General features: G+C 43.3%; 1 protein-coding gene across 2 annotated transcripts in view; it reads right to left on the bottom strand.

The window, feature by feature from the left end:
- The window catches only part of dgkza (diacylglycerol kinase, zeta a), a 515,809-nt gene that overhangs the window by 55,477 nt on the left and 443,793 nt on the right, over positions 1-16,539 (bottom strand). For both annotated transcript variants that reach the window (XM_078220418.1, XM_078220419.1), the window contains one exon: positions 10,519-10,553. In XM_078220418.1, coding sequence (XP_078076544.1) covers positions 10,519-10,553 — 35 coding nt within the window. The remainder of the gene's footprint in view (positions 1-10,518; positions 10,554-16,539) is intronic.

Here is a 16,539-nt window from a genome sequence, read left to right as displayed (position 1 = left end):
CTCATCAGGAGGCGCTACATTCTCCCCGTGTCAGCGTGGGTTTCCTCTGGGTGGTCTGGTTTCCTCCCACTGTCCAAAAGATGTGCTGGTTAGGTGCATTGGCCATGCTAAATTCTCCCTCAGTGTACCCGAACAGGCGCGGAGTGTGGTGACTAGGGGATTTTCACAGTAACTTCATTGCAGTGTTAATGTAAGCCTACTTGTGACACTGATAAATAAACTTAAACTTAGGGTTATGGGGATGGGGGCTGGGCCTGGGTAAAGATGCTCTGTCGGAGAGTCGGTGATTCGATGGGCCGAATGGGCGCAGATTCGATGGGCCGAATGGCCTCCTTCTGTAGGGATTCGATGATACATGCTCCTGGTCTGTTATCTGGTTGCACTGCATTATGAATCAGTACAAGGCACAACTCTACATGAAGCCAATACATCATCTTCACCACTGGATTAGGTAAAGATATCAGTAAACCATTGTAATGTAGCATTTCAATCATCAACATCACGTGGAATGGGGTTTGAGACATTTTCACACTTTATTTTCACGAACCCCGCAGGAAAATCTCCTCAGCAATATAATTACAGATCTTCTCCTCCATAGCGTGGGCTGCCTCTGCAGAGGGAGTGCTTTAAGCTGTGTAATACCATGTTGAAGTACTTGGTGATTACAGGGCTTGTCACTGGTGGTAGCTATGGTGAGAGCAGTTTACAGTCATTAGGAGCATGGCACTAGAAGCATCGCACAAAACATTAGCATGCAATGTGCTACATTTGATTTCTCCCTACTGCGTGAATAAGCCAGGATGACAACTCTGTAATCCATCAACTAAATGAATGTTGCACAACTCGAGAGTCATGCAGTTAATCGGTAACTTATTTTTCATTTCTCCCTTTCCACATAATAGAAACTTAGAGGATAAATCTCAGTAGCCTGCTAAGCCTTAAATCCATTAAAACTCCCATTCTCTGTCATCTGAATTAGTTAAAGGCCACAGTGTTGGTCCAGCCACCTAAAGATGAGGGGGGTACCCAGAGCAATGGTTGCTTGTGTTGAGTTAGCTGTTATCAGCAGAGGGAGGGGGCACTGAAATAATTCTCAGTGTCCTGGAAATGGCAAGGGATCCTATCGATCAGTAAGCCCTGCTGGAAAGTGTACACACTAACAATGGGTGACTGGCTATAAAGGCAAGTTCCCCTCTGCCTATTGCACCATAGACGTCTATTGACACTCGTTCACTTGGCTCACACATAAAGGCCACCTGTGGACCAGATGTTTCTCTTTGCCCTTCGAATCTTTCTGTCACCTCCTTTCTGTTGCATCGTGCCACCTTTCATTCTTCCTTCCCCACCTGACCCCGTGCTAGCTTCTCACTATTTCTTTGCCTTCCTGACACTTTTTCAGATTTGGCTGCTCCTCGAATAAGCCCATAGTTATCCTCAGTACCTCTCTTGCTCCCACTGAGGGCTAACATCTTTGATCTCCTTCCCATCTTGTTCACCACATGCACCACCAGTTCCTTCTACTTTGTCAGAAGATCAAGCTCTACCTTAATATTTTTAAATTAATAGTTAGGATATGGCCTAGGCCAGCATTTATTGCTCATCCCTGGATGCCCTTGAGAAGCTGGTCGTGAGTGACCTTCTTGAGCACCTGCAGATTGCGTGGTTAGATGAGATGTTCTTGGATTTTGGCCCAGTGACAATTAAGGAATGGCAATAAATATCCAATTGGGATGTGGAGTGACTAGGAGAGTGTCTCTGCTTTCCCTCCAGAATGTTCGTAACCTCATTCTGAAGACTGTTTTGACATTCTGTTTTAGGAGAGAATTTTAAAATAATAACACTTCGAATTATAATTAGTGGCATAGGCACATACTCTATAATAATTAAATTGAAGATCACTGTAGGCAGTTTAAGTTGGGTGGCACACTGGTTAGCACTGCAGCCTCACAATGCCAGGGACCCGTGTTTGATTCCTGACTTGCGTCACTGTCTATGCGGAGTCTGCACATTCTCCCCATGTCTGCGTGGGTTTCCTCTGGGTGCTCCGGTTTCCTCCTACAGTCCAAAAGGCATTAGGTGCATTGGCCATGCTAAATTCTCCCTCAGTGTACCTGAACAGGCACCAGAATGTGGCAACGAGGGGATTTTCACAGTAACTTCATTGCAGTGTTAATGTAAGCCTACTTGTGACACTAATAAATAAACTTTAAAACTTTAATCTTGGCTTCTGAAACATCACACAACTCCATCCCTCAAACTGCAGGTTCGGTGTACTCTTGTTTTACGCAAGACTCTTACCAGAGTTACCTACAATTGATTACAGTGCTTAAACCCTCTTACAATCAGGCGCAGACTAAGAAGAAAGCATGTTAATTATACTGTCAATCGCTGATGTGATTGGGAATCATTCAACTGAGCCATCCTTGTCCAGAAACTGTCAAAACCCGCTGGAGGCTGTGATTTGTCAGCCACGCAAGAAAAATTGTTCACTGCCTGCAACTACTCATGTCTGACAATGCTGCCATGCCCATATGTGTGATGGGAGCTGACAGACTGATATTCCTGAGCCAAGCAGAAAGATCCAGTCTGGATATCATAGGATTAAACTGACTCAGAAAGATATGTTTGAAGTACCTTCTTCGGTTACCTACTGAAACTCATTCACCTTTTAAAACGGGAACTTGAAGAGAAAATTCAAATGTTGAGGCACGCTGAAGCTCCAACAATATTTGGCACCACACACTTGGGGGATAGGCGCAGGTTTGGTCATCGCTGTGGCTCAGCAGCAGCATTCGCGATTCTGAGTCAGAAGGCTCCAAGACTTGAGCACCAAATCTAGGCTAACATGCCTATGCAGTGCTGAGGGAGTGCTGCATTGTCAGGCATGCAATCCTTCAGTTGAGACAATAAACTGAGGCCATATGTGCCCTCATGGGTGTATATAAAAGAACCCAGAGCACTATTCAAAACAAAAGAGTTGCAGAGTTATCACCGGGTCGTGCTCTATTTTTATTCCTCAACCAACACTGTTAAAACAGATTATATAATCATTATCTCATTGTGGTTTGTAGCTGTGTGCAAATTGATTTCCAGGTTTCCTGTCTTACAACTGGGACTACACTCAAAAACTTAGTTTGTTGGCTGAAAAGCATTTTGCAACATTGTGAAAGGGGCTATATAAATGCAAGTACTTTCCTTCCTTCAATCCCAATGAATTCACAATCTGAGCCACTGCATTGCGGGGACCGAGTGGAGGTGGGGCAGCACCACCTCATCGACAGAAAGGAAAAATGGGAATCAGCAGATACCTGCGAGTATGACTACAATAATGTTGATTAGAAAATCTGGATCCACTAGGATTGTCTTGGATCAAACATATAGAGGTTCTAGGGCAAGAGCTGGACCAATTGTATTGTTCCAACAAAATTATGTCCCATTAAAAACAAAACCTTTAGCTTTAGATTAAAAGAAGAGGTTTATAATGTTGCAAAGAATGCTAGTAAGTCTGAGGATGGGGAGAGTTTCAGAAACCAGCAAGAGATGACCAAAAATTGATTAAAAAAGTAAAAAAAAACAACAGAATGAGAGCAAACAAGCCAGGACAGTATGCTTTTACAAGTATGTAAAAAGGAAGAGTCACAATTAGAAAACATGGCTCCCTTAGAGGCAGAGACAGGAGAAATTATCCAGGGGAATGAGGAAATGGTACAGACATTGAACAAATATTGTGTGTCTGTCCTCACAGCAGACACAAGTTAAATACGAGAAATAGATGGTAACCAAAAGGCCAATAAGAACGAGGAACTGAAAATAGTTAATATTAGCAGAAAAAAAACACTGTAGCAACTTGAGAGTAAATGCTGACAAAACCTCAGGACCTGATGATCTACCTCCTAGGGTTCCAAAAAAAATACACTGACTATAACTTACCAAAATTTCTTAAACACCTGAAAGATTGCAGAGTACGAGAAGCTCGGAAATGTAACACCGCAATTCAAGAAAGGAGGGAGAAAGAAAATGGAACCACAGGCCTGTTAGCCTGACATCAGTCATCAGGAAAGTGCTGGAATCTGTTACTAAGAACGTTTTAACAAGACTTGGCGCATGAGGCAAGGAGCAGGAGAAATTAAATTTTTTTCTTCCTCTGGAAAGATCATCAGGGTGATGATACGTTGCATTCATGCGATGTGAGCTTTGTTGGAAATGCAAACATTTGTTACTCATCCCTAATGGCCCTTCAGAAGGTGGTGGTAACAATGAAGAAAGGGTGGTACGTAAGAATGGTACTTGGCTTGGAGGGAAACTTGAAGGTGCTGGGTGTTTCCATGCATCTGCTGCCCTTGGCCTTCCAGGGGGTAGAGGTTGTGGTTTTGGAAGGTGATATTGAAGGAGCCTTGGCAAGTTGTCATAGTGCAACTTGTAGATGGCACACACTGCTGCAACTGTTGTGCTGGAAGTTAATTTTTTTAGGGTGGTGGATTGGGCTGCTTTGTCCTGGATAATGTCAAGTTTCTTCAGTTTTGTTGGAGCTGCACTCGTCTAGGCCAATGGAAAGTATTTCATCATATTTTCTGACTTGTATCTTGTAAATGGTAAGTTGCTTTGGGAGTCTGAAGGTGAGTTACTTCCAACAGGATTCCTTGTTCGTGTGGCCACAGTACTTATATGTTTGGTCCAGTTACATTCCTGGTCAAGCCCAAGGACCTTGACAGTGGGGGATTTAGCAATGATAATGCCATTTAATGTTAAGGGGGCATGGTTAAATTCTCTCTTGTTGGAGGTGGTAATTGCCTGATACTTGCCACACATCAGCCCAAGCCTGGATGTTGTCCAGGTCTTGCAGCCTAAGGGCACATTCTGTTTCATTATTTGAGGAATTGTGAATGGTACTGAACACTGTGCAATCATCAGTGAACATCCCCTCTTCTGACATTATTTTGGAGGGAAGATCATTGATGAAGCAGCTAAAGTGGGGCGAGGACACTACCCCGTGGAAATCCTACTCTTGGTACTGTGTGATGGTCATCAGATAGGATTGGTCCAACACCCCTGAATTGCAAATCAAGGAGATGAGGTGATAACCTCATTTTCAGAACTTTAGAAGCTGAAACGGAATGGAGATTGGCCCATTGGGAGCAATGGCATGAGTCGAGGGCTTCTCAGGCATTCGACAGAGAACCTGGATGTCTGCCAGAAATTCCAGTCTCAACTCCGCAAGATGGCCAATAGAAATCAAAATATCTGGATGACTGTTAGCTTCAGACCGACAGGAATGAGGATGGACCGCAGAAAGAAATCAAGTTCAGATGTTGGTTAGGAACTGAGAACCTGAGCTAAAGATGTGACATTTACCACAAACATCTTAAAGTGCAAGAAATTGTCCTTTTTCCCCAGCAGTGAAGATGAATCTTTAACCCTTTCACTGTGATTAAACCTACATGTGTTTGCCTGAACTGATGCAGCAGCCTTGATTTCCTCTCACTTTGCCCGGTTCTATTTCTCCACTTTGGAAAAGGTGACATAGCCATCTAACAGATTAAGCTTTGGAGTGGAATGAAAAGATAATAGCTACTATCAAACAGTATGTTCCTTAGTTTGTTTGTAATAGGCAGAGTACAGATTGTACTCAACCACCTCGTGCTTGCAAAACACCTAGTTAGATGTTATTCTGTGATTGGGCAGCACTTACAAAACAATGCTGAGTGTGTTAATAGCTACACTAAAAACCAGTTTAAAACAATAGGTTGAGCTTGCAATGTGGCTCAGAAGCGAAATAATGCAGAGATCTGTTCTCTGCAAACAAAAGGAATATGTTGCAGCCTGACTCTTCAAATTGCCCGGGACCGATAATTCTATGATGCATTCACCATGGTAGCGCCTCAGCCAATCAAAGTTGACTTTCCAACTGTCAGGGATTTGCCTAGCAACAGCAGTAGCCAACATTCAAAAGGGACAATGAGATGTGACCTTTCCCAGTAACGAGATTAGCAACAGAATAAGATGTAAATAGCTATTAGGAAACAGCTTACCTAGAGGACGAAGAGATCAGTGGAGATGGTAATTTTGAGAGTCATGGAATGCAAGAGATGCAGACAGCCCACATACACAGAGGGAAAAAATCAGTGGAGCCAGGGTATAATTGCCAGCACCTGCAGGAGCAGTCTGTCTTGTTTAACATTTCACAGCTGAGAGACCAATTTAACATCTAACAGCAAATAAGGCATTGCAACATTTAAGACGTGGAGAGGTCAGATTTACAGCTCAGAGGCCATTCTAACATCTAAGAAGCCTTAGAACCAAGATAGTGCTGGAATTTTCTCAAAGGCAGTTTAAATATCCTCGCTGGGCCAGGAAAAGACACTTCCCAGACTTGATCATCCACCTTGTAATGTGTGGTAACTATAAGCTGGATTTAACACATAGGTTTCTTTAATTTGGATGTTGTTTGAGAATGGGGAAGTCTTAAGGAAATCAGGCATGCAGGCATATATTTTGAGACAAGGGTAATTTCTTTGATTGATTTGATTTATTATTATCACATGTATTATCATAGTGAAAAATATTGTTTCTTGCGCGCTATACAGACAAAAACATACTGTTCATAGAGAAGGAAACAAGAGAGTGCAGAATGTAGTGTTACAGTCATAGCTAGGGTGTAGAGAAAGATCAACTTAATGCAAGGTAGGTCCATTCAAAAGTCTGACAGCAGCAGGGAAGAAGCTGTTCTTGAGTCGATTGGTACGTGACCTTAGAATTTTGTACCTTTTCCCGAAGGAAGAAGGTGGAAGAGAGAATGTCCGAGGTGCATGGGGTCCTTAATTATGCTGGCTGCTCTGCCGAGGCAGCGGGAAGTGTAGACACAGTCAATGGATGGGACGCTGGTTTGCGTGATGGATTGGGCTACATTCACAACCTTTTGTAGATCCTTGCGGTCTTGGGCAAAGTAGGAGCCATACCAAGCTGTGATACAACCAGAAAGAATGCTTTCTATGGTGCATCTGTAAAAGTTGGTGAGAGTTGGAGCTGACATGCCAAATTTCCTTAGTCTTCTGAGATAACTCTGTGTGTTTACTAGTTCATATATTTAATTGTCTGAGACTATTATAGTCCTAGTAGTGTGCATTTGTCTTTTCTTTACTTTAAGAAATAGTCTTTAGTAATTGTTACATGATGACTGGGTTGGTTCTTCTTACTGGAGATTTCACATGAATCCTCACACCATTTGAAACCAAAACTATACACTACCATGAACCGGCGTTTCAAGTTGAGATGCCCTCGCAGATAACATCCACGCAGTTTGTGACACTAACCAATCAGCTCCCTTTCCTCCTGTACTATAAATTGTTACGATTGTTTGAAATTTGGCATTCTTGTGTTTGTCCTGAAAGGTGAAAAGCTTCAGCAACATGTCTCACTTTTCAGCAAGATAAAGCTTTGTTGCAAATCTTAACACAACCTTTGGTGAAATAAATACTTGAAAGATATATGACAGCAGCAGCAGTCAAAAACATTACAGGATAACTAGAGGTGACAGCCATACCGGGATCTCCTACAGTTACATCTAGACAGTAAAGAAATTACTGCTCCATGACTTGGTGGTTTCCATTGGCAATTCTCCATTTTTTCAGTATTTATTCCACAAGGTTCCCTCGTACACCACAATGCACAGTTAGAATTACTGACACCACAGCAGTATTGATATTGTATTCTAAACTACAAAATTAGCAAGGGAATGAACTGCATCACAGACAGAGCATGGCCACTGGTACTTCAGTGCTACCGACACAGCAGAAACTTCAAATCACTGACACAGCACAACAAATTACACTCCAATGCATTGACACGGTAGGGCATACCAATACCTAATAACAGCATTGTACTAATTCAGCATTCTGGACCCAGCAGTGGAACTGATGTACCTCTGTAAATGATACAGCAGAGTATGTGACGTTCCAATATTAACAACATTCCAGTATTACAGATAGAGCAGGGTAAGTGATACACCAATGCTATGATACCACAGTGTTTAAAGATTTAGTTATGTTAATGGATCAGTAATCCAGAGGCCTGGACTAATGAACCAGAAGCACAAGTTCAAATCCAACCAGCAGTGGGGAGTTTAAAAATCAGTTCATTTAATAAAATAAAAGCTTGCGTCAGTAATGGTAACCACGAAACTACCAGCTTTATACGTTAAAAATAAATTTAGTTTGTTAATGTCCTTTAGGGAATGGGATCTGCCATCCTTACATGGTCTAGCCTACATTAGACTCCAGACGCACAGCTGATGTTTGAATGCCCTCTGAAATGGCCGAGCAAGCCACTCAGTTGTATGGGCAATAAATGCCAATCTTTCCAGCGATCCCCAGTGTTAATGAGAGAGCAGGGTAAGGGACACCCCAGTTTAGGGACAATGCAGGGTGAGGGACACTCCAGTGTTAGGGACAGTGCAGTGTAAGGACACTCCAGTGTTACTGACAGACCATAAGAAATAGGAACAAGAGTAGGCCATTCAGCCCCTCCAGCCTGCTCCGCCACTCAATAGGATCATGGCTGATCCGACATTCCTCACGTCTACTTTCCTGCCCCTTTCCCCGTAACCTTTGATTCCCTGACTGATCAAATATATATCTATTGCAACCTTAAATATACACAAGGACTCTGCCCCACAGCTCTCTGTGGCAAGGAGTTTGAAACAATCATGACCCTCAAAGAGAAAAAATTCCTCCTCATCTAATTTCTTAAATTGGTGCCCTTTTATTCTGAGACTATCCCTCTGGTCCTAGACTCTCCCATGAGGGGAAATATCCACTTGGCATTTACCCTGTCAGGTCCTGAAAGAATCCGACATGATTCAATGAGAGGTTTCAACCTCTCATTCTTCTAAATTCAATGAGCAGATTCCCAACTTGTTTAATCTTTCATCATAAGACAATCCCTCTACACTGGGGATCATCCGAGTGAACCTTCTCTGAACTGCCTCCAATGTAATATCTTTCCTTAAATAAGGGGATGAAAACTGCCCTCAATACTCCAAATGTGGCCTCACCAGTACCTTGTACAGTTGCAGCAACTTTCCTACTCTTGTACTCCAACCCCATTGATAAAAGGGCCAACGTTCTTGATTACTGCTGCACCTATGTGCCAGCTTTCTGTGTTTTGTGCACAGATAGCCCCAAGTCCCTTTGTGTTGCAGCTTTCTGCAGTTTTCCTCCAGTTAAATAATACTGTTCTTTTATTCTCCCTTCCAAAATGAACAACTTCACATTTTCCCCATATTTTACTCCATTTGTCAACAGTTTGCTCACTTGCTTAATCTATCAATCAATATCTCTTTGTATCCCTCTTGCAACTTGCCTTTCTACCTATTTTTGTATCATCTGCAAATTTAGCTACAATACATTCACTTCCTTCTTCCAAATCATTAATATATATTGTAAACAATTGCAGTCCCAGCGCTGATCCCTATGGAACCCCATTGGTTACAGGTCACCAACCTAAAAAAGAACCCCTCATCCCCACTTGCTGTTTGTTGTCCATTAGCCAATTCTCTATCCATGCCAATATACTATCTCCAACACAATGGGCTCTTATCTTATGACTTAACCTTTTGTGAGGTAGTTTGTCGATCACTTTCTGGAAGTCCAAGTACAACATATCTACTGGTTTCACTGGTTTCACTCTGGTTGAGACTTCCTCAAAAAACTCCAATAAAATAGTCAGATTTCCCTTTCATGAAGCCCTGCCAACTCTGCTTGATTAGATTATGATTTTCCAAATGTGTTGCTATTACTTGCTCAATAATTGATTCCAACATTTTTCTAACAATAGACGTGAGGCTAATCGGCCTATAGTTACCCACTTTTTGCTTCCCTCCCTTCTTGAATCCATTGGCAGGTTTCCAATCCTCCAGTACTTCTTCAGAATCCAAGGAATTTTGGAAAATTACAACCAATATATTGACTATCTCTGTAGCTCCTTATTTTAGGATCCCGGGCTCAGGGGACTATTCTGCCTATAGCCTCATTAGTTTGTCTAATACTACTTCTCTGGTGATGGTACTTAATTCCTCTCCTATATTCTTTAGTATTAGTGGGATATTTGAAATATCTTTCACTGTAAAGACTGATGCAAAATATCTGTTTAACTCCTCTGCCATTTCCTTCTTCCCCATAACCATCTCCCCAGATTAATTTTCTAAGGGGCCTATGTTCACTTTGATCTCTTGCTTCCTTTTTACATACGTAAATAAGCTCTTGTCAGTTTTTATATTCCTCACTCGTTTGCCCTCGTTGTTTATTTTCTCTCTATTATCTTTCTTTTCAAGATAAGGGATAAGACAGTATTGGAAGCACTGTCGGGAAAGGGCCAGTGTTTGCCACACTGGAATATAAAGGACACTGCAGCATTAGCAATACAACAGAGATAACACTTGTCATTATTTATAATGATATAACAACGCTTTGGAAGCCTCAGTTAAAAGATTCTCAGGAAGCAATAAAATTCGGCCATCCTTACCTGAACTTGTACTGGATGTGGCAAGTTTCTCAGACCTGGAAAAATAAAAAATACATCAGTCTGAGAATTAAAATAACCAAGATGGGCAATTCTCAAAAAAACAAACAAGATTTCCATCTCTGTCATGTCTGCACACCACATGAGTCCTTCAGTGATAGAGGATCTGAAATCCATATATATTTTTCTCCAGTGGGCTTGAATTGCACAAGGATTAACAGTCTGTATCAGTGTGTGAAATTTGGAGCAAAGCTACTGACTGCTGTGAAATACCAATGCTACTGGCAAATACATGCATTCAAGGTCCTTGGGAACTCACGTAGTGCTTCAAACATGAGCATGATTGCTAGTTGCTCGGGTCTTTCCCTGTCAAGTTGGCTGAGGGGGTTTTGTTCGGAGAGCACTTGATACCCTTCAGAGTTGAAAACCTTATCTTCAATAACGTAAACAAAAGTTTTTCTTTTTCGCAACTTGTCTCAGGTTAGAACCAACATTGACATCTCCAAATTTAAACCTGTTCTCCAAGGCCCCAGCACACAATGGCAGATTGATGTATGAAATAAAAACAAGGCTCAGGTAATGTAGGGCTGTATATACACCACTCAAGTCAGAAGAGAAATAGGCTGTTCAGTCCCTTGGGCCTGCTCCACCATTCCAATAAATCATGGTTGATTTGCATCTCAATTCCAAGTTATGACCCATGCTACACCTCACTTGGTGCCCTTACCCCGGCAAAACCTTGGTCCTGAAAGCTTCAATTGAACTAGTTTCACATAACTTTCTGGGGAGTGTTCCAAATTTCCACCACCTTTTGTGCAAAAGGCTAAACTCAATTTTTAAGATTATGGCCCTTGGTTCTTAATTCTCCCACCTGAGAAAACCATTCCTCTTTATCTACCCTGCCGAATTCTTTCAACCATTTAAACACCTCAATCAGATCACCCCTTAGTCTACAAGCCATGTTAATGCAGCTTGTCCTCTGAGCCCTGGGGTCATTCAAATATATCTGCACTCCACCAAGATCAGTCTGTGTTCCAGGAACTGAAAACAATACTCTAGATTGGGTCAGACTAGTTCTCTACATCAGTAATGGGCAACGTGGACAAGTGGGGGGGGCCACATGAGTGGCCCTCCTTCATCTCAGTGGGCCACAAGATTGAAATCGGGCTTGTTCACGAACCACAACCCCATGAATAAGATTAAATGGGGCGGCACGGTGGCACAGTGGTTAGCACTAATGCCTCACAGTGCTAGGGACCCGGGTTCGATTCCTGGCTTGGGTCACTGTCATAGAATTATAGAACCATAGAAGCCTATAGTGCAGAAGGAGGCCATTTGGCCCATTGACTCTGCACCGACCACAATCCCACCCAGGCCCTATTCCCGTAAACCCACACATTTACCTTGCTAATCCCCCTGACACTAGGGTCAATTTAGCATGGCCAATCAACCTAACCCGCACATCTTTGGATGGTGGGAGGAAACCGGAGCACGCGGAGGAAACCCACGCAGACACGGGGAGAATGTGCAAACTCCAGGAGTCTCCCTCAGTGTACCTGAACAGGCACCAGAGTGTGGCAACAGGGGATCTCCACAGTAACTTCATTGCAGCGTTACTGTAGGCCTTCTTGTGACACCAATAAATAAATTTAAAGCTTTAAATACATTTAATACACACCAAATATTTCATAAGTTATAGAAAATTATTCATGTATTAATAGAGCTGTCATCAACTTTAAGTGGTTAAAAACAAAATAAAAATTTACACTTTGGACACAGGGTATGCACGTCTCTCACAGTCAGTGTGTGTACAATCAGCACGCACCTCACTTCACCTGACCTTGCGTTATACGCATCACTTCAGTCATACTGGTGGGAAAAAAAACTACACGGAGAGTGTAGCCGCACACAGAATCCAAATAGGCCGCATGCGGCCCCCGGACCACTGATTGCCCACCACTGCTCTGTACAACTGAAGCAAAACATTGTAATCTACACAGAGATAAAATTACATCACGAACTCTACATATCCTACACTAAAGGACTGATGTGAAAGTGAGATTTAATTTCCCCTCATTTATCTTTTTATGTCCAAACAATTGCCTCTCTTCCAAGTGATGGATTTGCACATTTAACACAAGATAGAGAAATAACTTCCCTCAGAATGAGTGCTGTAAATGTTAGAAACCCTCACATATACCTAAGGTAGACTGGATGTGGCAGCTGTACAAGACAAAATTAAAGTCAATGACAGGTTAGGCAGAGGGAATCTCTGTGATGAATTATTGAATAGCATCCCTGCATGTAGCAACTGTGATCGACATTTGCTGTTTGAAGTGACAGTGTCACTAGGTAGCCATTATTCTGTCAGATAGAAGGACAGGGATAAAACACCCAGTGGAGCAGATTGTCTGAATGACTGGCTGGAAAAGCTGAGAGAGAGGAGTTTGGAAGGGGAATATTCCAAATTCTTAACCATGTTGATAGGGATAGTAGGGCGGCAGAGGTGGCACAGTGGTTAGCACTGCTGCCTCACAATGCAGGGACCCAGGTTCAATTCCCGGCTTAGGACACTGTCTGTGCGGTGTTCTCCCCGTGTCTGTGTGGGTTTTTCTTCGGATGCTCTGGTTTCCTTCAACAGTCCAAAAGACGTGCTGGTTAGGTGAATTGGCCATGCTAAATTCTCCCTCAGTGTACCCAAACAGGTGCCGGAGTGTGGCGACTGGGTGATTTTTACAGTAACTTCATTGTAGTGTTAATATAAGCCTACTTGTGACACAAATAAATAAACTTTTTAAAACAATGGCTTGCAGATTGCTGTGAGAAAATGGTTTCTATTTTTAACCCTCTTGCATCCTGGCTGGAATGACCTTATCCTGGTGTAAAGCCTGCTGGAAAAGCAATGGCTTGACTCACCCTCATCACAGTTCAAAAGGTTCTCAGGTTCTCTGCACACTGCTAGCAAATTTCAGTATCTCTGACAAGGCTGACTGTGAAAATACCTCATTTCACTTCAGTCGCGGGATTTGACAACCCTATCCAAGCAGGTATTAGTGGCGCACCAAGTATACAAAACCATATATGGAAACACTGAGTGCAGTCAATACCTTGGGCAAGAGACTGACAGCTGAAATGCTTTTTGCCTTGGTGTGCCTGACCTCACCAACTGAACGCACACAAATTGCAATAACTATTGACCAGAAAAGCTGCCAGTAGGGAACAGCAATAACTACCTGTATGGATTAACTAGGTAAAAGTGCCACCAGTCAGACAGCAGAATTAATCCCTTTAGGGAAAAGGGATTTAATGACAGTGACCCACACCTCAATACCTGCATTAATAAAAGGCTGTCTGCAGGACTACTGTCTCCTTTGGAATTACAGCAGAATTTGTGACTAGTCCAGTGTTCATAGAAGCCCGACAGCATAGAGGAGGCCATTTGGCCCATCAAGTCTGTACCGACCACAGTCCCACCCCAGTCCTATTCCCATAACCTCGCACATTTACCCTGCTAATCCCCCGACACGAGGGGCAATTTAGCACGGCCAATCCACCTAACCCACACATCTTTGGACTGTGGGAGGAAACTGCAGCACTCGCAAGAAACCCACGCAGACATGGGGAGAATGTGCAAACTCCACACAGACAGTGACCCGAGGCGGGATTGAACCTGGGTCCCTGGGGCTGTGGGGCAGCAGTGCTAATCACGATGCCACTGTGCTGCCCCGTGCCTAGACCTGTGCAGATCCAGTCCTTGTTATTGTAAATTCTACACGCACAAGATCAGGTGGGATAAGCTAAAAGGTGAGTGCTGGTGAGAAAAATGTTCAGTGCAGGTCATTTATGAATATGGAATTTGGCATCATCTTGCCAAATCACCATGTCAATTCATAAAGGGACGGGGAGGGGGGGTAGAATGGGGAACGGTGGTGTAGTTTTACTGTCACTGGACTAGTAATCCAGAGGCCCAAACTCGTGCTCTGGAGACAGGCGTTCAAATCCTACCACAGAAGCTGATGGAATTTAAATTCAAATCATATAGCAGGAATATAAAGCTAGTCTCAGTGAAGGTGGCCATGAAACTATCAGTGATTGTTGTAAAATCTTATCTGGTTCATTGATGTCCTTTAGGGAAGGAAATCTGCCATCCTTACCTGGTCTGGCCCAGTGACTCCAGATCCACAGCAATGTGACTGACTCTTACCTGCCCTCTGGAATGACCGAACAAGTCATTCAGTGCAAGGGCAATTAGGGATAGGCAATAATGCTGATTTTGCCACTGATGCCCACATCCCATGGTAAAGAATAAATTAAAAAAATATATATATCACTACTGGGTCACCACTGCCTGTGTGACCAGCTGGAATCTGCTGGGTGACCCATAGTGAAAGGCAGGTTCCTCATAAATATAAACTTTCTGGCAGCTTAGTAGACAGATCTACCAATCCACAGTCCAGAAAGAGGTGGCAGAAATATAGACAGTCACTAATCACAAATAAATAAAGTGTTACAGAGAATGGTGGAGATGTGGACCTTGCTGCCACTTTGCAATGCTGAAGCAAATAGCATTGATTCATTTAAGAGCAGCTTGATGCATCTACAAGTGAGAAGCAGTTAGGGTGAATAGTCCGGTTTTGCTCTATCGATGCCATGTTATAAACCTCTGCAATTATCTAAAGAGCAACACGTCAGGACAGTATTATCGAGGCTGCTTCAGGTTAGAATCATAGAATCCCTACAGTGCAGAAGGAGGCCATTCAGCCCATCGAGTCTGCACCGACCACAATCCCACCCAGGCTCCATTCCTGTAACCCCTCATTTTTACCCTGACACTAGGGTTACTTTAGCATGGCCAATCAATCTAACCCGCACATCTTTGGACTGTGGGAGAAAACTGCAGCACCCGGAGTAAACCCACGCAGACATGGGGAGAATGTGCAGACTCCACACAGACAATCACCCGAGGCTGGAATTGAACCTGGGTCCCTGGCGCTGTGAGGCAGCAGTGCTAACCACTGTGCCACCATGTCTCCATTTATGGATGTTTCTTCAGATGGTCAGCTCAAACGTTACCTGGGTACCTCGGCCTCATTCGATTATGGAAGACTGAATGAGGTGGCAGTTAAAGTCAAATACTTGACGATTGGAAAACGTAACTCATGAGAGTTTCTGTCAAAAACCAAGGACGTTAGCACAACGCATTTGGCAAGTGATGGCGCCTCCTGAACAAGACGCCCCGAGATGGTGTTTCACTCCAGCCACAGCTTCTTCCAGTTTAACACTATCTCAGTGGGGAATGTACAATACTCCACTGCTTGCCAATCTGATTTAAAATTGTTATGAGATAAAACTGGGGAGAGGGTGGCTGGAAGGACATAGTGCAATGGGTGCATCAGTGTTACTGTTTGTTATTAATCAGACTCCATTCTACATGCACAACCATATAGTGTTTGTCTGGAAGAAGATGAAGGTCCCATTATCTTGTTTTTATATATTCCTATAATCTTTGGAACTGTACCCAGCAGCACAACAGTGGACAAAATTATTACATGGTCCTTTTTAAAAGTCTGTCCAGTAGAATCCCTAGAATCCTTACAGTGCAGAAGGAGACCATTTGGCCCATTGCGTCCGCACCAGCTCTCTGACAGTGTTTTTTACCCAGGCACAATGCCCGCCCTATCCCCAGAACCCCACGCATTTACACCGCTAATCCGTTTACCCTACACATTTTTGGACACTAAGGGGCAATTTAGCATGGCCAATCCACCTAACCTGCACATCTTTGGAGCGTGGGAGGAAACCGGAGCACCCGGAGGGAACCCAGGCAGAGAAAAGGGGAGAATGTGCAAACTCCGTACAGTCACCCAAGCTGGGAATTGAACCTGGGTCCTTGGCGCAGTGAGGCAACAGAAAGGATGGGTTACACCTCAACTGGAAGGGAGCAAGTATCCTGGCTGGGAGTTTTGCTAGAGTGTTTCGGCAGGGTTTAAACTAGTGTGGCAGGGGGGTGGGGAACAAAACAGT

The sequence above is a fragment of the Mustelus asterias genome, chromosome 9 (genome assembly GCF_964213995.1).
Source record: "Mustelus asterias chromosome 9, sMusAst1.hap1.1, whole genome shotgun sequence".
Taxonomy (NCBI): Eukaryota; Metazoa; Chordata; class Chondrichthyes; order Carcharhiniformes; family Triakidae; genus Mustelus; species Mustelus asterias.
This window is presented reverse-complemented; position numbering and strand designations above follow the sequence as displayed.